General features: G+C 42.4%; 1 protein-coding gene across 4 annotated transcripts in view; it reads left to right on the top strand.

Moving 5' to 3' along the window:
* The window catches only part of HNRNPR (heterogeneous nuclear ribonucleoprotein R), a 40,709-nt gene extending 17,248 nt beyond the window's left edge, over window positions 1-23,461 (top strand). For all 4 annotated transcript variants that reach the window (XM_035118571.2, XM_035118570.2, XM_060275718.1 and 1 more), the window contains 5 exons: window positions 230-365; window positions 3,265-3,470; window positions 4,893-5,042; window positions 6,678-6,799; window positions 6,963-23,461. In XM_035118571.2, coding sequence (XP_034974462.1) covers window positions 230-365; window positions 3,265-3,470; window positions 4,893-5,042; window positions 6,678-6,799; window positions 6,963-7,572 — 1,224 coding nt within the window. In that variant the 3' untranslated portion in view covers window positions 7,573-23,461. The remainder of the gene's footprint in view (window positions 1-229; window positions 366-3,264; window positions 3,471-4,892; window positions 5,043-6,677; window positions 6,800-6,962) is intronic.
* Window positions 23,462-23,902: the final 441 nt, after the last annotated feature.

Below are 23,902 nucleotides of genomic sequence, written 5' to 3'. Positions count from 1 at the left end.
GAAAAGTCTCCATAGACAGTGTATTTTGAGCTGGCAAATATCTATTATTGGGAAATGAACTAGACTACTGGAAACCTTAAATCTTTCTTAGGTGGGATGCAGGTAGGAACCTTTTTTTGTAGTAGATAGCATTTTATTTTGAGATCTTCCCCATAGGAGCAGGTGGAGAGTTTGTTGATCTGTGTACCATTAACTTTAAGATGAGTGTTCAGCTTAACGTTCTTTTCAGTGTGACAACTATGAAATCCGTCCTGGTAAACACCTTGGCGTATGCATCTCTGTGGCAAACAACAGGCTGTTTGTTGGATCAATTCCAAAAAACAAGACCAAGGAAAACATACTAGAAGAGTTCAGCAAAGTTACAGGTAAGGAGTTCAGCATATGACATGTTGTAAGGTATTAGCGTTTCACTCATGAAACAAGCAGACGAGTGTTGATAATAAAAATGCCCGTTAAGACTCTGAATTTATTTAGTACAGTTATATCCCATCTTTCAGAATACAACCCCTTCTAAGGCACCAATTAAAATGCACACACCAAACAATATTAACCTATGAAACACCACCAGGTTCTTTTTCATAGGGCCTGAATGGTATCCAGCTTGGAGTGGCTGTGCAGTTAATTTGCATTTTACTTGAATTTCCGGTTGACATTTTGTAGGAGTCGCAGGCACTTGTTTGGACTTGGGAATTTCTGGGTGTTTGAAGTCTAATGAAAATTGCGCTGTTTGAGAGGGTTATAGGCTGGTCTTGCTTCTCACTCTCTCTCTCTCTCTCTCTCTCTCTCTCTCTCTCTCTCTCTCTCTCAACCCTACGACCACTGGTAATTATTTAAAACAAGTTTGCTTCCCCCCTCCCCTTCTCGTCCATTGGCTTAAAATAACTGGGAAGGGAGAAGATGGCAAGGGGAGAATACATACAGTGGTAACTCGGTTTACGAACACCTCGGGTTACGAACTTTCGGTTTACGAACCATCGAAACCCGGAAGTAAGTAACCCGAGGTTTCCGAGGCCTATGGAGGCCTCCACGGAGGCATCGGAGCGTCCGCGACTGGGACGCAGCCACAGAAGCGCTCCGATGCCTTCGTCGTCGCGCTAATGTGGAGAGGCGTCGCAGGAGCGCGACGGCGAAGGCCCGCTTCTCTTGAGCCCTCCGCGAGGCCGGCTCAAGAGAAGCGGACCTTCGAGCTCCTGCGACGCCTCTCCACCTTCGCCGTCGCGCTAATGTGGAGAGGCGTCGCAGGAGCGCGACGGCGAAGGCCCGCTTCTCTTGAGACCTCCGCGAGGCCGGCTCAAGAGAAGCGGACCTTCGAGCTCCTGCGACGCCTCTCCACATTAGCGCGACGGCGAAGGTGGAGAGACGTCGCAGGAGCGCGACGCTGAAGGCCCGCTTCTCTTGAGCCCTTCGTGAGGCCGGCTCAAGAGAAGCGGACCTTCGAGCTCCTGCGACGTCTCTCCACCTTCGCCGCCGCGCTAATGTGGAGAGGCGTCGCAGGAGCGCGACGGCGAAGGCCCGCTTCTCTTGAGCCCTCCGCGAGGCCGGCTCAAGAGAAGCGGACCTTCGAGCTCCTGCGACGCCTCTCCACATTAGCGCGACGGCGAAGGTGGAGAGACGTCGCAGGAGCGCGATGGTGAAGGCCCGGCCTCGCGGAGGGGTCAAGAGAAGCGAGGCCGGGCCTTCACCGTTGCGCCCCTGCAGAGTGGAGAGGCTCGGGCTTGAGAGAAGCCGCCGCTGCTGCCGCCGCCGCCACTCCAACCAGAGCCAGGCGCACCGCGAGCCACCCCAGCCAGTCCTGGCGCCTGGTGGTGGTGGTGGCTGCTCTGAGGAGGAGAAAGGTCGCCCGGCTGGCACCACGTAGAGAGGGAAGGAGAGCTGCGAGCGCCACCGCCGCGCAGCCAAGCCTCTCACCGCTGTTTTCTATGCGCAAGGTAAGCGCTTCCAAAGGGACCCCCCCCCCACCCGCTTTGAAAGAGACGCGACCGCAGCCGCAGGGCTCCTTTCCACACAGTTAGCCTCCGTGAAGGCATCGGAGCGCTTCTGTGGCTGCGTCCCAGTCGCGGACGCTCCGATGCCTCCGTGGAGGCCTCCATAGGCCTCGGAAACCTCTTGGCAGACAGTGAAATTCATGTTAAATTGAAGCTTTAGGGGGTGTTTTTCATCGTCTGGAACGGATTAATCCACTTTCCATTATTTTTAATGGGAATGTTTGCTTCGGTTTATGAACACTTCGGTTTATGAACAGACTTCTGGAACCAATTGTGTTCATAAACCGAGGTACCACTGTATACATTTGGGTGCCAGTGTTTCCCCACTTTTAGAGGAAGTGATGTGCTGTACCAGGTTCTTCTTTGCCTTCCTGTAATGGCCCCAAAGTGGTTTTGATGAGGTGGGGAAGCTTCCAAGTAGCAGAAGAGGGGTGAGAGTGTGCAAGAAGTGGGAGGTCGAACAGCCAAGCTCAAATCCAGTCAGGACTGATGATCCCTTGAATATATGTTGAGGTCCTCTACGGTAAAAATGAGTCCCAGTGGCAGCAAAATGAGAATGTCAGTGCCATTTGCAGGGCTGTCTTAAGCATATGCGACACCGGGCTGCAAAGATCTGCCCAGCGCTGCCCCCCCCTCCCGGTTGCCCAGTCCCAGGCGCACAGGAGGGCGGAGCCAGCCGGCCCACTGCCTCAGCATCTCACTGGCTCAGTTGCCCCCAAACTCGCGCCGCAGAGCCACCCGCAGCGGAACAGCCTGCCACCGTGCTCTGACCGACGGGCGGGCTCAACTCTTGGGCCCCGGACTCTTGGCCTGGCACCCCTGAGAGCCCAGTGCCCAGGTGCCCCGCACCCCTACCGCCTATGGGTACCGCCTATGGGTAAGATGGCCATGACCATTTGGAGCACTGCCATTTCATCTCCCTCCGCCCAGAAAGCATTAGATTTGGTTGGTGGTGTCACCTTTATGGTCATTGGTGCAGACCTTTCCACCTGGGAGGCCAGATAAAAGAAGAGGAATGGCAGCCCTGGATCAAATTTTGAGTGCTGGGCAAAGAAACATTACTTCTACCATCTCCTCGTGCTAAAAGTAAGTTTATGTTCAAAAGTCGATGGAGCCAGTGCCTAGAGAAGGGAGAACTTAATTATGTGTGTATGCTGGTACTGCATCATTTGAGTGTGCTGAAGACTTGATCTACTTATGCTGAAGCTTCTGCATTCCAATTAGCATTTCAACCTAGAAATAGGCTTCTATGTTACATCTGGGTGTCTTATTATTACAGAGGGTTTAGTGGATGTAATCTTGTATCACCAACCTGATGATAAAAAGAAGAATCGCGGATTCTGCTTCCTGGAATATGAGGATCACAAATCAGCCGCTCAAGCTCGGCGTCGGCTGATGAGTGGGAAAGTAAAAGTCTGGGGAAACGTCGTTACTGTGGAATGGGCTGACCCTGTAGAGGAACCAGATCCAGAAGTCATGGCAAAGGTAATAGAGCAAAGGCTGTACTGCTGAAGTGACTAACCCCAGATTGGGACACAGATCCCATCCCCCAAGGTCTCACTAAAAAGGAAAACAAAATAGACACTGTGCTAGGATGGGTGTCTATTTGGGATGGGCACCCTGATGGGGATACAAATTGCCTTCTCCCCAGTCATCAGATCAGTCATTTGATGAGCCCAGAGGGGCCAATAACACATCCCCCTAAGCTGATTGGCAAACATCAACTGAGGTGTGGGGGACCACACTCAACACTGACATGGACACCCCAGAGGTTTGACCAAGAATGAACATGAAGCCCTTGAGCCAAAACTAGTTTGCCATTGCAGTAGGGTGGCCATGTCTGCACTACTTTGCCTTTCCCCCTCCTTGGGAAGTAAGAATTACTGAAGTATACAATTCCAGGTACACCCATGCTTTTCATCCACCTGGCAGGGTTAATGTACCTATGCTGGTCAATGCCTTCCATTTCCTGGGAATATGAATATATATATATATATATATATATATATATATATATATATATATATAATGTAGGCATTGCACACGTGGAGGTCACAGCCTTTCTTCGTAACTGCGGAACCACACCATTCAGTAGGCCACAAGCAAAAACAAACAAAATAGGGTCTTGCACCACGGGTGGTGGTGGTGGTGGTGGTGATCACAGGGATGAGGCACAACAAAGGGAGGGGGAACACATAGCCATGGGGGGGGAACCCTGAGTCAGCCAAAGCAGTGGGGGGGTGGGACAGGAAAAACTGAGTAGGCCGCAACATTGCCCAGTAGGCCACAGGCAAAAACAAACTGAATATGGGGCTTTCACAACGGGGGGGGGGGTCATAGGGATGAGGCAAAACAAAGGGGGGGGAAACACATAGCCATGGGGGGGGAGGTAGGACCCTGAGTCAGCCAAAGTAGTGGGGGTTGGGGACATTTTCAGGAACACGCATGGGTGGGGGAGTCTTATTTTTGAAACTAACTGTAGGGAAGTCAGGGTTGGGACAGGGCATGTAAGGGTACTCTGAAGGGAGACTCTGAAGGTCAATTTAACAGAAAAGGGTCCATTTAACACAAAAACCCACAGCAACGTGTGGCCGGGCCAGCCAGTCTGTTATAAAAAAATAAGCAGCAAGAAAATGTTCCAGTATCTCTTAAATGAAAGCAAAAGGTGATGGAGGCCTAATCATTTATTCAGAAGCCAACACTGAAACAAGCTGTCAATGGTGCATGTTGTTAGCTGCTGTTTCAGTTTTAGAGATAAAATTAATGCCTCTTGTGATGCAGAGATAAATCCATCTTTTCATGGATAGTTATTTAGTGCACTCTTGCATCTGAGTAAGCATGTATTGTAAGAGTTACTGGAGTTCTGAAGCTGATGTCAAAATCCCACCCCACCCCTTTTTTTAACAGGTGAAAGTTTTATTTGTGAGAAACTTGGCCACAACGGTGACAGAAGAAATACTGGAGAAATCCTTTTCAGAGTTTGGAAAGCTGGAAAGAGTGAAGAAATTAAAAGACTATGCTTTTGTTCATTTTGAAGATAGGGGGGCAGCGGTCAAGGTGGGTATGCACAATTTCATTATCTGGGCCAGTGGGTGGGGAACAGTCCCTGATTATGCCTGGCAAGGATCCTATTTCGGCCTGTGAGGTTGTTTTCCCCCAAGCCATGCCCACCTGCCCAACACATGAGGTCATATATAACATTAAGTGCACTGTAGATGAAAACAAAGCTCCCAGCCAAAACTGGAGTTTGCTGTTCCTTTCCCTGTGCAGCTTGTTTTCAAACTGAATGGGCAAAGGAAAACTCTTCCTCTGATGTCGTGGTGATGCATACAGACCTACACTAGGAGGAGTTGTAAAAATTGTAGCAAGATGGTAGCTGCAGTCAGCTTTTGCAGTCAGCCTCTACCTGACTTCTCCCTCCTGCCTATAGCCTGTGCCCCACACCTCATGCCTTTCTTGAGCCTCTTTCCTAACCTTCAGGAGATTTTTTCAGGGCATACTGCGGACTCTATGGCAGGAAGGACTGCAAGCATGGTATTGGATGCAATCCAACGTATATGCTTTGAACCCCTTAGAAATGCTCTATAAATGCTGAATACTGTAATTGGTTCATCCAGTCTGATACTTTCCATTTAAATCTTCCTGCTCTCCCTCATCCCCCGTACGTTGGAAAGGTTTTACCAGTGCATTGTTCACATTGCATATGTTAAATAGCATATGCCACCTTGTAATTAAATAGTTCTAGAGGAAAATAATCTCTCTCCTCCCCCACTAAAGACCCCCAAACTTTTCCTCCCACTTCACCTACAGTGGTACCTTGGTTCTCAAACTTAATCTGTTCCAGAAGTCTGTTACAAAACCAGGGCGCGCTTTCCCATAGAAAGTAATGCAAAATGGCTCAATCAGTTCCAGACTTTTAAAAACAACCCCTAAAACAGCAATTTAACATGAGTTTTACCTTCTAACGAGACCATTGATCCATAAAATGAAAGCAATAAACAATGTACTGCAGTCACACAATCAATCAGTAGCTGAACTGGGTTCCACACAGTCACAAAAACAAAGAGCCGCATAAACAAAAATGCAAAATAAAGAGCAAAAACAGACAGACCTAAGTGTAACACTCAAAATGGAAGTGTGGCACTCAAATCGGAAGCGTAACATTCAAAATGGAGCATGTTTGGCTTCCAAAATAAGTTCACAAACTGGAACACTTACTTCCGGGTTTGCAGTGTTTGGGTTCCAAGTTGTTTGAGTACCCAGGCATTTGAGAACGAAGGTACCACTGTATTTACTTTCCAGACTTCTCCATCTTTAAAAGCAGCTCGAGCAAGAAAAAGTGTTTCTCACTGTGCAGCACTAATGGAGCCTGCTTTGTCTTGTCTTCCTTCCAGAAAGGGTGTTCAGCCTTCAGTCCAATGCCCTGTTTTAAAACAAATGGCTAGTAGTAGCTCTTCATTGTTACAGAAGTCTCACCTACACCAGAGTAGGCACACAGGTGTTCTGTGCTTGTCCCAGGCAAATTTAGAGTGATTTACGTCCTATAACATTTAGTATGAAAATATGCATTGTGTTGAAATGGAATTACTGTGGACATGAAAACATCAGGACTTAGAAGAGTGGAAAGGTGGGAAATCCTGAAGGATTCTTCTCTGTAGAATGGAATTTAAACTTCTTTCCCCTTCCAAACAGGCCATGAACGAAATGAATGGAAAAGAGATAGAGGGGGAAGAAATTGAAATAGTATTAGCTAAACCTCCAGATAAGAAAAGGAAAGAACGCCAGGCTGCCAGACAAGCCTCCAGAAGTACTGCGTGAGTGTTAACTTCATTAACTGTACCGTAGTTCAAAGACGGGAGTTTCTGTCTGATAGCAACATAATAAAAATCTACTTTAATCTGGCATGCTGAACTCCGCTTGAACTTTTAAATTGAGAGCAGCATGAACTAATGCCAGTGCTTTTTTCCTGCTCACTAGGTATGAAGATTATTATTACTATCCTCCACCTCGTATGCCACCTCCAATTAGAGGCCGAGGGCGTGGAGGGAGAGGCGGCTATGGCTATCCCCCAGATTACTATGGCTATGAAGATTATTATGATGATTACTATGGCTATGACTATCATGACTACCGTGGTGGCTATGAAGATCCTTACTACGGCTATGATGATGGCTATGCTATAAGAGGAAGAGGAGGAGGAAGGGGTGGGCGAGGAGCACCTCCACCACCTAGGGGGCGGGGAGCACCACCGCCAAGAGGTAGAGCTGGCTATTCCCAGAGGGGGGCACCAATGGGACCACCAAGAGGAGCCAGGGGTGGGAGAGGGGGTCCTGCCCAGCAGCAGAGAGGACGTGGTGCTCGTGGAGCCAGGGGCAACCGTGGGGGCAACGTGGGAGGCAAGAGAAAGGCTGATGGGTACAACCAACCGGATTCCAAGCGCCGCCAGACCAACAACCAGCAGAACTGGGGCTCCCAACCCATCGCTCAGCAGCCGCTTCAGCAAGGTGGTGACTATGCCGGTAACTATGGTTACAATAATGACAACCAGGAATTTTATCAGGATACATATGGGCAACAGTGGAAGTAAGACAAATAAGGAGGGCGTGGGAATATTGGAAAGATAGAATTTGGCTATAGCTCTACATCCTTCCAAAAATTGGCTTAATGTTTCATCCTTCAGTAGTGATTGGCTGCCATTTGTATTGGGCTGAAGAATCACTCTATTGTGTATATACTCAAGTCTTTTATTATTTTTTTCTTTTCTCATAAATGCACTTGGACATTACTGAGCTTGCAGAATTCCCAAACACAGTTTTGGGAGACAGTGCTTTTTATCGTTTTAGGCTTCATTTTAGCAGTTTATCAGCAGGATGGGCGACACTGTTAAATCATGATTTTGCAGACCTTCTGTTTTTGGACAGTTTCATTTTTTCCTTTTTCTTTTTTGGATTTGGGATAGACTACATAGGCATATGCTGTACATAAAGTAAAGCTAGTACTTTGTCTCCGTAGTTTTAAGAAATTAAAACAAAATTAAGTTTTCTTGTATTGAAAATAACATGACTGTATGTTTTGCATTCCTAGAAGTAGGTTAACTGTGTTTTTAAATTGTTATAACTTCACACCTTTTTGAAAATCTGCCCTACAAAATTTGTTTGGCCTAAACGTCAAATCCGTGGCAATTTGTTCCTTGATGTGATTGTATTTCCAATTTCTTCTTGTTCATGTAAGATTTCAATAAAACTCAAAAATCTATTCAAAACATTACCTATTTCAAATTCAATTGTGTCCTAAAACATTTTATTGGTAATTCTTGCAAGAAACATCTTTTTTATATTAAAAAAAACTGCCTATGTGAGTGATCAAATTCATGCAAATTTCTTGCAATTTCCAACATCTGGCACTTGTGGCATATGAGTCAGAGCTAGGTCTAATCATAGCATCAAACTGAAATTTAATAATTGTTAATCTAATCTAGTTGCATTTAACTTTCAATTGGTTGCTTTCTTAACAGCTTCAAGTACATTTGTAAACTTGTGCAAATTGTTTTTAGTCATATGATTTTAAGTCCCACTGTCTGGATATATGAGAAGTTTCATGTAGGAAGGCAGTCAATAAACTTAACCTGTTTTTATGTTACTAATATGGATAACATCTAATGACTTCAACTCAATTTGATAGTGTGCAAACATAAAAACAGACAATTATGTGCTCAATTTTTATGTTTTTGTTTGCTTTGAACAAAGATATGAGAATGGTTGTAAATTCTTACAAAGTACAGTGAAAATGTAAATAAATCCTTTATGCTCTAGATAACAGAATTGCTAATTTGATTATAATATTAGATTTTACACCCTTCTGAATGAATGATTTAAAGCTCAAATTTCCATTGATTTGATATTTCTTCAGAGTCTATAAAGAACTTTTTGTACAAACCCTATTTTTTGCCATATTTTTAATATTCATTTGACTCTCAATTTACGATGTTTTACCTGTTTGCATCTTTTGCACTGTGCTAAACTGCAGTGAAGTACATTTGCATTCTAGGAAATAAATCCAAAGGTCTTAAATTTACATATCAGATTGGCCAACTTGAACGTCCATAATAAATAATTAGCCCCTAATTTATGAGTTTGCCTTTGATTAGAACATAATGAAAAATAACAGTCATTGGGAGAGAACAAGCTGCTTGTCTGAACCTCCATTAGTATTATCTGTTTGACAGAATTACATTGTTGTGCGAACAGTGTTCGTTCTTCCTACAATTGTGTAGGATAATTTTCATGGGTTTGTAGCTCTTGACTCATTGAGGAAGGAAAACCTTATAAAAATGGCTTTTTCAGTCCAGCCAGATATTTGGGGTACTATGGTAACAGTAATTGACCATGGTTCTGATAAAAGAAAAAAATCCTGTAGCTCTTGGTCATATAATATGTCTTTGTTTTGTCTGAGTAAAGCTGCAGGATTTGTCTTGTGAAGCTCATCTGGCTTTTAGGTCTAGTAGAAGTGGCTGGCTTTCTAATACCTAAATCAACACTCACACACACTTTTCCAATTGCTTGACAATCAATTCCACAGCTTAACAGTATTTGGTGAAACTAAATTTGAGCTAATTTAAAATACTTGCCCATGTCCTAAAGTTATCCTTTATGATGGAGCATACACAAGGACTGCCAAGAGAGGTAAAAAGCAATTTTGTATTGATGTGAAAATGTCTATGTCAGAATCTAGAAAGATTTGGAAATGTAACACGCACATATGCTTGTGCATAATGAGGAATCTTGTGATGTGTTTGATAATCTTGCCCAAACGCCAAGTCTGTAAATGCTTATATCCAAAATGCAACAAAATTCTGGAAGTTCTTTCAAGTAGCAAATTCTGCATACAAAATTAGCAGTCCTACCTGTCCGCAAACATCTGTTTTAAATTCCATCTTTAAAGACAGCAGTATTGTCCAGATATCTTAGCGGTATGTATACGCTATGAAGAAGACAATTGTGTTTCAGATTAAGTACAGAACACAATCTAATTAGACATTCATGGCTTTAAGAAACTTTGCTTCACAAAAGAAATAATTAAATATTTAAAAAACCGCACTCCAAAATATACATTTTGCTTCACCTGTGCCTTGACCTTTTATTCAGCAAAGCAATTCAGAGGGACAAAAACCCTGTCATAGAAGAATATCAATCCTTTGTTCTTCAAGGTGGGGACGGAATCATGAAATGGAATTCAATATTTGATCACTCATTTATAGCAGTTGCTTCAATGTCTCTATTGATACAAAGGTGACTTTTGAAAAAATGATGCCAGAGTTTTGGTACTTCGGAAACCTATGTCAAAAGATTTCTACAAATTCCTAATTACATAGATCTAGCATTGCAGTGCAAGCCAGATTATATTTCTGAGTTAACCACTTAACTGAGAACTATTCCCATTTATGAAGGAAAATGTCTAAAACTTCTAGAGGTACAGTAATTGTTCTAGGCTTACAGTTCCTTCAGTAAGGTTTGTTTTTTCTAGCTGAAGATATCAATCTTCAATTGTAAAACTGTTTTAAAGCATTTTTTTCTGTTAAAATCCAAACGTATTGGAGGTATTAAGCTTAATAATCGGCTGTATGAATGACTGCATCATTTATCAAAGCCTGATTATATTTTCACCTTGTCTGCATCTGTATGCCATTATTTGAACCTCATTTGCATTTTGAACATTAAATAACATGCTTGTAATAAGGCTATTATGAGCAAAGTGAAGAAATGTATGAAAATATTTTGATAAAAGGAGTCCAAGGGGATCCTTGGAGTCCTTATGCAAGCAAATCTTGGAACTTCAATAGGGCTTTTTTTGCCTGGCCAAAGCATGAATTGGGTTCTTGCAACTCCTAATATACGAGCCAGATTTTTCAAACCTTGCACATAATCCTTTGGTTTAGATTGAAATATTTGTGTGAATGAGTATTTTGTGAAATACTGAAAGTGGGCACAAATAGATTTTCTGTGGTTAAAATGAAAACTTGAAGCCACTAAAGTTCTGTGGGCTTTATAAGATGAGAACTCTGAGCTGTATTTCCCATTTCTCTGAAAATGGGAGCTTCTGTTAACTTAGGGCTAAAATAAAAACTGCTTTTCTTGATGAATTTGATAACAAAATCCTACAAAGTACAAACTTGCTCACCAAGGTGCACCTGTTTAACTTTTGCAGCTGTTGGAATAGGGGGGAAAACCCTCAGTAGAAATGGGGTATTAATGCCTCTGATCTTCATTACACAATGAAGTTATATCATGATAAGTATCTGGGTATTGGTTAGAAACTGCCAAAAACTATTTTTGTTTCTGTTTAATTTTCTTCTGGATAAATATATATTTTAACACCTTGTAAGGCGGTTACCAGAAGCTCTGAATGACAGTTCGGAATATATTGCATTACATTTTCTGATGTTATCCAGAAATCTGCAAACGTAACTTCTATTTTAACTCCTTCCTTTTATTACCTGACTATCAGGGAAGCGTGGTTGAGGCTGCCCTGACCTGACATGTCACGATGTCGACTTGCTAGGTGGGGTTCGCAGGGGACAGTAACCATTGGAGTTATCGGTAAGAGAACTTCCTTTCTCATTTTTCTCGAAATAACATGAAACAACTGGCTTTCTTCTGGGTGGCGGGAGAATTATGCTATTTGCCTTCTCTCTCTTACTAAACTATTAATTGTTTTGGGTTTCTTCTTCAAAAAAGCCCTTCACTCTAGTAGAGGAGTTGACTGACTGTGGGAGGTGAGTTTTGAACGCAACCCTGTAGGTTTTCTGGAATTAATAGGTTCGAATTATATGGGAAGAAGATTGTTGAAGGTGTAAAAAAAAAAGCCTTCCGTAAAACATGGTTAGAAAAGCAGTTCATAGAGTCATAGACCCAAAAGTGCTTTCTGCTTGTGGTGGGACAGTTCTGCATCTCACCCTAGAGCAATTTAGTAAGGAAAGTGAAACAATTTCCAGATACATTAGGATGTATCCAGTACAAGCCTTGCTCAGAGGAGGCCCATTGAAATGAATGAACATTACTAAGTTAGGGCCATTAATTTCAGTGGACCCATTCTACGCAAAACCTAGTTGAATACAACCACAGCCTTTTGCACAGTTAAAAGCATGAGAACTGCTATTGGACCTACCTGCTATAACACTGCATGAACTCCTGCAAGCACTATTGGGTATTTTCCTTCTGCTCACAGTTCTTTGGAGCCAGGGCATAATTACTTGAACAAAGGAGGTTTGGAGCTTTGTTTCTTGAATTGTCCATCATGCTACTTGGCGAATGCCTCCCCCCCCCTACATTTTGTTACTTGTATAGTTACATTAAAAATTAGATAAGAAAATTAACTTCCAGAACCCAGACGTATCATTCCAATAAAAACACTTTCAACAAACCCAGCAGTCTTATATTTGTTTCTAACGAAATGAATTCTCCCCATTTAAGTGACTCCAGAGATGTTTAAACCACATGACTGTACTAGAATTTGATGGGCCTTTCTGGGTGGCTGTTCTTGCTGCTGCTAAAGAGTGCAAAATAAAGTCTCTGCATATGATACCTTGCTTATCTGATGGAAACATCTTCAATGTTTTTGACACATATCATTTTAACATTTTATTAATTTGTGAGTAGGCAGTACCTCCCATAATTTCCTGTTTGGGAATGAAACTGGCAAACCATCTTTCCCCCCCTCAAAAGCTGTTTGTAAGATGGCATGGTAGTGTGCTCTTAAAAATAAATTAAAAATATCTGGGTACACACAAGTCCCTGGACACCCTCAACTAGCTCTTTCAATTGGTTTGATGAAAATATAATCTGATTTCAAGGTAACGAAGTGTAACAAGGTAAATTTCTCAGTGCCTGCAGACCTATTGGAGCAAAGTTTTTGGTTAGGAAGAATGATCTCTCGGTTCCCTAAGAAGAATTGTGGTTTCATCACCAGACTTTAGTGGAAACTTGACCCTTACAGCATTGCTGTAGTTCAGCCTTCCCCAATCTGGTACCCTCCAGATGTTTTGGACTATAGCTGCCATCAGCTGTAGTCTGCATGGTTGTGCTTTGTGCGGATGATGGGAGTTGTAGTCCCAAAACATATGGAGGATACTAGGTGGGGGAAGGCTGCCACAGTTAAATCTAGAATGCTAATCCAGTTGGGGGTGGTGGTGGCCAGATTTCTAGCAACCAGGAATGCAGAACAGGATGTTTCCCAGATGGTTGGATGCAAAGAGAGAAGTTTTATACTGGAGTTCATATTGATGCTCTATCTCAAGCACTACGTTCTCTTTTGGCAACTCGTGCTTTCAAGGAGCTGTGTTTTGAACATGACACAGGTCGGCTTAAAAAGAGAAGCAACCGCCACATTAACAAGCTGTTTTTGAATTCAAATAAACTGAAGCTTTGCTGTAGAGTGTTTAACAATCACATATTCTCTGACTACTTCATTATAGCTTACTTTAAATGAATTATCTAAACATGCCAATAAATTTTCTTTGTGTTCCTTTGTTTTGGCACAGTTAACCTTTTCCCCCCTACCAATTTGAGCCTATTTCATCCTTGCCTTCCTAGGTTCCCTGATTTCTACTATATGTTTGGTATATGTTTGCGATTTCTCAATGTAAAGGGGATTTTACCTAGATTTCTGCTTAATACTGGAGTTCCTGGGTTCCTCTAGCTGTACTAAATTTTAGATGAGTGTGTATAAACAAAATACCTTCTTTCTAGTCATTGGCAAAGAACTTCTAACTTGGACAGAAAGGATCCAGTTTTTCTGCTAAGAAAATTGCTTAGGATATAGCCAAACCAAGTTTTTCTCTCTCCTTAAATGTCTTGTACCACATTCTTCCTGGGAATCTTCAAGGGCCCTTCAGAACTACTACACATTCTCATTCAACAATGGCATATACTCCAATGAGAGGTGGTGGACTCTCCTTCATTGGAGGTTTTTAAGCAGAGGTTGGATGGCCACCTGCATATATAGTTGAGATTACTTCTCTGCAGGGGGTTAGACTAGATGACCCTCTGGGTCCCTTCTAGCTCTACAATTCTATGATTCTAAGAATTCCCACAGACTTTAGACCAAGGCAGGATTTACCAAAGTGGCACTCTCCGTTTATTCTTGGATTACAACTCCCATCACCTGTGGCTGTTTGCCATGCTGGCTTACTTAGGTTGGTGGGAATTTGAGCCCAACTGACTCCGAAGGGCATCTCATTGAAGAGGTCTGGACTAAGACTAGCTCTTAACCTGAATGAAAGTTGTTTTTAATGGAAATAAGTAAGCAAGTACAGGTGACTTACACAGGGGTTATGTTCCAGGCTCCCTGCGTGCATAAGTGAAATCACATAAAGTGGGGAGCACCCTCTAAACTCCCTGTCTGCCACTCTCTCTTCAATCCATTCCAAAATACTGTATCCAAAAATATCTACAACAAGAATGGAAGCTCTAGGGCCGGCTGGAGGCTGGAGGACGTGCAGTAAAAGGGCTGCTGCACTACCTCGTGTGTCAGCTGCTAGGTGGGGAGGCTGAGCAGCCTATAGAAAGCCCTGCTGCACCTCCGGTCTATTTGGGGCTTCTTCCACCTTCAATCACATTCTCTTTGGGCTTCGGAGAGGGTCTCCTTACAAACCGCAAGGACTCTTACCACTCCCGCCATTTCCAGGTATGAATTGAATTAATGAATTATTTCCTGGTGCTGTGCATATACATAGTTGCGCGTGAGAAAATCACTTGTAAGTGGGGCGGCGGCGCCTGTATCAGTCAAATCAATTAACAAATTCTGTACAAGTAAAATCCAAATTTCTCATAAAATTGCAGGGTGACTTTGCTCTTTGGAATGCTTCAATCTTCTTATCCCCCCCAAAAAACTCTCTCAAATGTAACTACAGTACTTATTTTTGCCACTTCTGTAGTTTTACAATATCTTAGCTAACCAGTGCTTCAGAGCAGGTGGGTTCCGTACATTGTTTGCTTGGCACCAGGTTTTTTGCAGTAATTAAAACATTCTGTTTAATGATGATGTTCCAGTACTAATCTTATAACCAAGCATAACAAACAGTAGATCATGAGGAGCTGCCAGAAAGATCACCACATACCACAATTCATTCTCTCTCTCTCTCTCTCTCTCTCTCAAATATTTAATCAGATGGGGTAAGAAACTGTTGAATGGTATTTTATAACATTTCTGCTTAAGGTTTAACAAGGAAAGAAAGCTTTTAACTCAAATCATAAACTTTTTTAGTGGAAATAAGTGGCTGAAAATGTGTGGGCTGATAAATGTTGTGTATAAGGTAAAGGTAAAGGGACCCCTGACCATTAGGTCCAGTCGTGACCGACTCTGGGGTTGCGCGCTCATCTCGCATTATTGGCCGAGGGAGCCGGCGTACAGCTTCCAGGTCATGTGGCCAGCATGACAAAGCTGCTTCTGGCAAACCAGAGCAGCACATAGAAACACCGTCTACCTTCCCGCTGTAGCGGTTCCTATTTATCTACTTGCATTTTGACGTGCTTTCGAACAGCTAGGTTGGCAGGAGCTGGGACCAAGCAACGGGAGCTCACCCCGTCACAGGGATTCGAACCGCCGACCTTCTGATCAGCAAGCCCTAGGCTCAGTGGTTTAACCACAGTATTTCCGTATAAATTGCATATAGGTAGCTTCTCATTTCTAAATAGTTAATAAAACAGCGAAATATGAATGAAATAAAAGGGGAGGGGGAGGGGACTAAGATCTTCATAAAGACGGATGTGGGTAACTGCATTTAAAGGGGCGTGAGCTGTGTTAGGAAGTAGTGTGTTTGTGAGCTACACAGTCCTGAATACAGGAGCAGGGTGGACGTTTGGTTAGCTGAGAGAAGAGGAACACCTTTGTAGAGGACTGTGGCAGATCTTTTTGGAAATGGCCCTGCTTCCGTAAAAATATGCAAAAGCTCTGGTTGGCTTGTATTCCTAACTGCACAGTGTGTCACCTTTTGGTAGAATTATTTGAGCCAATTTTCTTGACAAAACCTTGCTAATTTTATAGGGGTGTTTAGAGCATTGCCTTCACATTTTTATTTTTTAGTATCCAGTGACAAGTCACTTCCTCCTCGTTAAATCGGTGCTCCTAACCTTTCTGGAGCTGATCCATCTGTCAAATGTTGAATTCCACTGGTATAGCTACTTTACATGGAACGCTTTATAGTAACAACTAGTTTCTGTCGATTGAGATGTGTTTGTAGAACCTGTTTCAGCTGCTGAAGAACTTGCAGAGAACATCGTAACTCCTGGTGTCCAGCTGCTCAAAGGTGCTGTCAATTTTCAAGAGGGAGAGATCACAGAGCAAAGGCGTGTGTACTGGAAATCAAAAGGTAAAAATTAAATAAAAAGCCACCATAAAGGGATCGTACTGAATTGGAACATGGGTTCAAATGGGGAGAATTGCTGTACATATAAAACAGGCATAGGCAAACTTGGCCCTCCAGAAGTTTTGGGACTACAATTCCCATCATCCCTGACCACTGGTCCTGTTAGCTATGGATTATGGGAGTTGTAGTCTCAAAACATCTGGAGGGCCTAGCTTGCCTATGCCTGATATAAAAGGTACCATTTTCCTTGGGCCGAACCTTTTAGACTGAGTGTTTATCCACACTTCTGCACATAGCTGCCAAGTTATCCCTTTTTTAAAGGGATTTCCCCTTATGCTTGTTCCCCGTACCTAGAAAACATGAGTCCAAGTGGTTTTCTGTTTGTCCCACCACTTTCCCAAGGGAAACCTGCTCTCTAGTGCTAAATCGGAGCAAACATCAAATCAGTTCTAAAGAATTGAGTATTCCTGGAGGGAAGCAGTGAGACAAGCGGATGAGCTCTGGGGACAAATATGCTGTCAATAGAACCAGGGCAAAATTAACTTTGGTTGGACTTTGTTTGAAGGAGTCCATTTGAGAATGTTAGCCTAGTTCTGGCTAGATGGCAAACTTCTCTTCCTTGCAGTCTTTTCATAACTCAAGGCTGGTATTCAAAATATGAGAGAGTATGAAGTTACTTTGCACAGTCAGTCCTTTGGTCCATTAAGCCCAGTACTGTCTATTCCCTGGCTGATGTGCCCCAGGGTCATGTGTTCTAGAGATAGCTTTCTTACTGGATGGGGAAGCATTTAATGAATGCATATCAATCGCTATGCCCAGCTGTCAAGAACTACACTGAGGCCTTCTGGATTCTAATGTTTTGAAAGACCCGATGGAATACTTTTTGTTTGTATAATAGTTTTTATTAATTTTCAATACAATTCCAATAAAAGCCACATTATCACATTACCAAATTACAATCCAATTAAAAAGAAGAATAAGAAAAGAGCCAATTATTCAAACACCAAATTAATCGATACTTTTTGCTAAATATATGTTAGATTGACAAGTATTCTCAATGACTTGCCCCTGTTGAACCTATTACTAAGTGAAATCTACTATCTTGTCATTTAGTAGATAGCAGAACTAATCTTAAGTCATGATGCTGTCTGAAAAAAATTGCCCAATTTGTGCCACAAACTACTGGTGTCTTCGTGGTAGAGCACTTGTTTTCCATGAAGAAGTTCTCTAATCCCTTTCATCTGGAGGCCACAGAAGTAGTTGCTGGAAACCGCAAAAAGGGAGAGTGTTCTTGTGCTCAGGTCCTCCTTGTGGGCTTACCACAGACATCTGATCGGCCACTATGAGAACAGGACACTGGCAGTGGCCTGATCCAACAGGCTCTTCTCGTGTTCTTGTCCCTAGCCAAAAGGATCTGTGAGACTGAAAAGTGCACCCATGCATGCACACACCTGTGACTCGGCCAGTCAGTTTAGACCAGGGGTGGGAAAAGTTTGCCCTCCCTGCCTAGATGCTCTTGGGATTACATCTCACATCAGCCCAGCCAACATAGCCAGGAGTCAGGGATGATGGGAGTTGTAGTCTGCCAACAGCTGAGAGCCAAAGGTTCCCTGTAAACTACTGAACTAACTAGGTCAGTGGTCTTAAAATTGTAGAAGGTGACCTTCATGTGCTCTTCCTATGTTCAAGCACCAGCCTGGAATTTATGAGCATTTTATGCTTAATGGTTGAAGTAAATAATCATTATTGCTTCCTGTTTCTCCATTAGGTATATTTTCCCCAAATATTTGACATCTGGAAGAGCTACATTTTACAGCAGGGCTGTTCTGCTAGTACCGTTAAAACTCTGACTGCAATTCAAAGAGTTTGGCTCATGCAGTGGGCTTGCAGAACTCTGGTGGGATTTTTTAAATTTCTTTCTTCAGTAAGTTTCAAAAGCAGTTTGCCACAAGGCATGGAAAGCTGCCGTTTGAGGAAAATTGGAAGCTTTTCAGCTTAGGCCACTGGCTTTACTGCTTATTGGATTCTGGCCAAAGTAATCCACTCTTAGTAGTAGTTACAGTTGTGGAAAATAAAAAAAATGGGCTAGTAATATTTTTTGCATGTGAGGTGCCCTGTGTTCAGGACTTAGATTATTTTAAAAAGATATTAAGGACAAAGACCTCAACATACTAGCAAATGCTGGTGCATCTGCATTTAATTCCAGGTCCTGTCATTGATTTTAAGTTGCACCTAAGGTTTTTTTCCCCTATGCAAAAGTAAGTACCTTCTCAAATTTTCCTTCCATTTAATCTAAACCAGCATCTTAGAACCTCTGTCCTCCTGAGCCTCTAAGGTAAGAGCTGTTCCCCTGTCCTTAATATACTTATCCTGCCATCTGCATTACTGGAAGGGGGGATAGAAGGGGTGAGTGCAAAATCCCTATTTCTGTACTATCCACAAAGACAGCTCAAGCCCACATATGAAGATGGTAAAGGCAGCTTACATTATTAATGAAATTTGTATATTTGTTGTTAAGTATTAAGAACATAAAATTCAGCAAGCAGCTTAAGCTCTAAATAAAAAAATTACAATGAGCAGCTCAATCCTGGAAGAATAAGCACATGAGAATAGCACCAGGATAAGGAGAAATAAACAATTAGAATATAACGGGTACCCAATGTAGGGTCCTGCAGATGTGGCTTTCAACTCTGTGCCAATTGGCTATGTTGACTGGAGCTGATGCAAGATGGGAGTCCCAACAACATCTGGAGGGCACCACAATGGCTGATCCTGAACTAGTGCAGTGGACACTGATTCAAGCGTACTTCAGATTCCCACACTCAGTAGCAAGCTTTCACTTAGCATGAATGAATCATTCCTTTAAAGAGGCTTGTGTCCTTCTCCCTGGAAGTATTTCAACTCAAGCAACCTGTAAAGCAGGGGTAAGGAACATGGGACCCTCTAGATATTGCTGAAATTCCCATCAGCCCCAGCCAGTGTAGCCAATGGTCAAGGATAATGGGAGTTGTAGTCTAACAACATCTGGAATGCCACAGGTTTCCCATACAAGGCTGTTTCCTCTCTCTTCCAGTGTTGAATGGGCAACAAAACCGCAGGTAAGTGCAAAGTGTTGCATATTCAATTTTTAAAATCCTGAGTAGCTCTGAATATAAATGAAAGTGGCTGTGACTATCAAGAGGGGAGATCTTGAGGTTATGATGGAGAACTCACTCAGAACCATCCTCGTGTTTGGAAGGGGATTGGAAATAACATGACAAGTATAATGCTACTGTATAAATCTATAGAAAGCCCAGGCATACACATTTAATGTTGCAAAGCTGGCAGAGGTAACAGCAGGCGACTTGGGAGTAAGTCAGGCTAGTTCAGTGGGGATTGCTCACAGATAAATTGGTGCAAAATTGCAGCCTAAGGGTTCAGATCACGTTTGCTGTGAGAAAAGGCAAACTTCATTTACAGCATTTTTTGGTGAGGGGGAATGACATACAATAAGAACTCAAAGCTCATTCAATTGGGATAACCTCTGGACTGACAAAAGAAGGTATTCTTTCACATACTGCATAGTTTCATAACTTGCTACCATGAGAAGTTAGTTGCTTATAAAGGAAGGAAGAACTTGGAGACTTTGCCAGAGGCTGTTCTGTTGGAGCCAACAGACTTCTCTCACTTGCTCAAGGGCTGAATCTGACTCCCTAAGGCAGAAAATCAGGAGTCAGCTAACTAGCTTTCAGTGTGGCAGAAAGGTATGTAAAACCAAAGAACAAAAGGCAACCAGAGGTATGCTTGCAGGATTGTCAACCTGGCTCTGAGGCTGTGGGTGCCATGCAGCGTGCATGGCCCTCGCACCAAAATTTGAGGGTGCCCGTGGGGAATTTTGTGGGTGCTTGGGCACCCAGGGCCCCAAGACTTGGCACATATGCATGCTTGTGAGTGGGTTCTGAAATGGATGGATTTGGTGGCATCACAACCCATGTGCTTTAGAGCCAATCAGAAGAGCTGCTTTTGCTTATTTAAAAACATTGTATGCCTTTAAAATTCAGAAAATTCTCAAGGCAGCTTACAACATGACTAGTGAGCCTGCTTATTATAGACTGTTCTTTCTACTGAGCAAAAAAAAACTGGTAGCAGGTCATATAAATAACTTACTGTAATATGGAATAAAATTTTAATTTTTAAAAAATAACTTATTGAGCATTCTGCTTTATGCTGGCTGGCTGGTCACTTAAACTAGAGCAAGATGAAAATGTACAAAGCATCCAGTATTTAGGGGGAGATATAGTTGTACCAGAAGAAAGATGAATATTCTGGAGTCTCTTTCTAGTTCAACAGGCATAGGTGTGTGCGTAACTTTGAATCCTGTACAAAAGCACTGACAATTGTAATAATAAAAAAGTGGACATAGAATTTAATTAACTGACTAAAGGTTTCTTTTTTAAAAAGTTTCTAGGCCTTATGACAACAACAGGATGTTTGAAAGTATGTGAGCAATAAAATTTCAGGAAGCTTGTTGCTGAATTTCCAGAGCCATGCATAGCATCTTTTCTCTTGGCTAGCAATCTAAATTATAAACGTGCTGCAGATTTAAAAGCAATAATAGGCACAGCCTCATCTACAGTACTTTATGCTTTCTGAAGGTTCTAATTAGCGATGCCCGATCAAAAGAGTTCTACTTTAAATGGTTGCATTTTCTTTTTGCCTATGGAAATTTTCCCATACGTGTCAGGTGCCTTTCATATAACTGCTTTGTCAAATTGGGATTTAAGTGCTTCCTTAACTTTTAGTGATTGGCCCAGTTTCTTAATCCACAGCATAGCTTACTGTGTCTTGTTTCATTTCCCTTTGTGGTCCAGTGCTGAACAATGGCCAAAGAGTTCATCAGTAAAGTAAGAGCAAACCTAACATGGAAGCTTAACTAGTTAAAGGTTGTGATTTATTTATCTTTAAAGAAGCCAGAGACTACATTGTCTGTAATTGGTTCCTTTTCCCCTACATGGTGTACCCACTTATCTTCCAACTAACTTTTTTTAAAACCTCAGCTGAGCTCAGACTTGCTTGTGTTTTCTGTAGCAACTAATCTAATCGACTGACTCCATTATAGGGAAAAGCAAGACCATCACATTTCTAAAATTAGTATCTATGTTCTTTTGTAATCAGATAGGCATGATAGATACTGGAGAACAAGCATTTATAGCTTTATATGTTGTCTGATCAGACATGCGTGAAACATGGGCAACTTGTATGGCTTAGAGAGAGGCTCCCCCTCCCTCTAAAAAATAATTGTGCTATATAGCACTTCATACTTATTTTAAGCAGAGGCTATATGGAAAACAAACCTTGTTAGACATTTCAGGTTTTGCTGAGCATCTGAAGGATCTTTGGAATTAAGTTCACTGACGCTGTACTAATGTGAAAAGAAAGTGCAACATTCCATTGCAAAATTGTTGTTTAAAATACTACTAGTATTTTTTTTTAATGGCGAGGGATTAAAGATATTACGTGGAAAATCCCAGATTTTATACATTGAAGTTGGCCCACTATGAAGCTGGTTTAAATATTCTTTCGTTTTGGGATTCCTCCACCATTGCCACCATTTCTTATGTGGACACAAATTATGAACATTCTGTTTTCAACTTTCCTAGCCTGTCTGGAAAACGGCTAGAATTTAATCAGTAAATAACTAGTAGAATTAAAGCAACAAATTAAAAGTAGTTAACTACCTTGTTTCCTTAAAGTGGCATGTATAGTTGAATAAAGACCGCAGATCAGGTTTGTTTGTATAATTGCAGCTATAATGAAAATATCTTGCTTATGCTGTGAAACCCTGAAATTTCAGAAGTGTCAAATGAGGAAGACAGAAAGGTCCCTTTGGGGACACTATGCTGCTATGATTCCTGTGATTCTGGAATGATGACACCACCCAGACCTGGGAAGACAAAAGGGGTGAGTTAGCTACTGGGTTGACTTCTCAGTGGGTGGAAGACCACCCATCCCAAATAGGGGAAGTAAGTGTTGGCAGGACCCCAAAGAACCAACGCAAAATGCATACCTGGGACAACCCTGATTCTTGGCTTTTGAGTACACATCTGATGTCAAAGTTAGGCATCATAGGGTATTGGCCAAGGCTCGGCAGGGGCCCACTGCCGGCTTCCCCAAGTGAGTAATGACAAGAGCAAGGAGGAGGAGCGGCAGTCTCTGCTCACATGCACACATTGTACAAACACAATTTACGCATCACATCAATTACCCACAACTGAATGGTGCCTAGCATCATTGATGTGATCCTGGGAGTCCCTGGATGTGAATATTGGGCCCCTCTGTGTAGCATAGGCTAGGATTTTCTTCCTGATTTGCTCATGTTTCATAGGCAGCGTTGCAATAATGAATTTCTACCCACCCTCAATCTTAGGTGATATGTTCCCAAAGGACAAATTATATGCTATTTTTCTGAAGGCGCACATCAGAAAAATGAGGTGTGCGTCCTAGAACAGTTGGAGAAGGTTTTACATCATTAGCCCAGCTCAGGTGCTCTTAGTCTCCCAGTTACCGTCACATGGACATAGTAGGTGGGTTGGTGCTCCCGGTTTCTGACAGTGCGTTCCCTGCTCCCCCTTTCCCCTAATCTTGTGCTGTGGAGGGTGGTGTTACACCTAAGAGGTGGGTGGCTGGGTGAATGAAGACCTGCTCATCCTACTGCAATGGTAATCATGTTGGTAGGAATGCCTGAATAGGGCTTCTGTGAAAATAAGAATTTGTTGCAATAAAAGTATCCATTTCTGAATCACTTCAAAATTGGGCATTGCTGAGTATTAACCACCCTTTTAAACATAGGCTATTAGGCTCACTAGTTTTATATATATATTTGAAGAATACAGGGTATTTTAATACAAGGATGGGTGGTGCAAAAAATAAATTTACATAGGACAGATTGCCTTGAAAGATACAACATCTTCCAATTGGGTTGTGGAGTTACTGCAAAGTGCAAGATGGGTATAGTACCTCCAGCAAAGGAGTAAGAATTAACTGGGGGAAAGAAATGTATATGCTGTGTTTCATTTGCCTCCCTAACTTTGTGTAAATGGCTTGTTTTCTTTAAATAAACACTTTTCCGAAGTGAGTGTGTTGTGGTCTTTTCCGAGAGTCTGCTTGTTCTTGCTCAGAGAACTTTACAAAGATACACAGTGCAGTTCTCTTGCTGGAGAGAAACAAGTTTGGTGTGGGAGACTGGGGAAAAATGTACATAAAACACTCAGCCCTTGGAGGAAGAACAGGATAGAAGTGAAGTACAGGTCACACTTTCTGTTGTTAGCATTTCCTTATTAACCAAGGGAAGGATAGAAAATTCTGCTTGCATTTTTGGGGCTGGCTGATGGATGCAGCGGCAGCAGCAGCTGCTCAGAGATATGGTCTGACATGTAGGAGAACAAGGCATGCTCTGTTAGTGCCATTGGAAGCCCCCCTACAACGGAAAAAAATCTGCTTCAGGCAGGTGCTTATATGCTCAGGATGTGGGTCTTAACATTTTGGGTTTAGTTACATCATTGGCTCAACTTGGTAT

This window comes from Zootoca vivipara, chromosome 6 (assembly GCF_963506605.1).
Source record: "Zootoca vivipara chromosome 6, rZooViv1.1, whole genome shotgun sequence".
Taxonomy (NCBI): domain Eukaryota; kingdom Metazoa; phylum Chordata; class Lepidosauria; order Squamata; family Lacertidae; genus Zootoca; species Zootoca vivipara.
The sequence above is the reverse complement of the archived record's forward strand: the minus strand, read 5'-3'. Positions and strand labels throughout refer to the sequence as shown.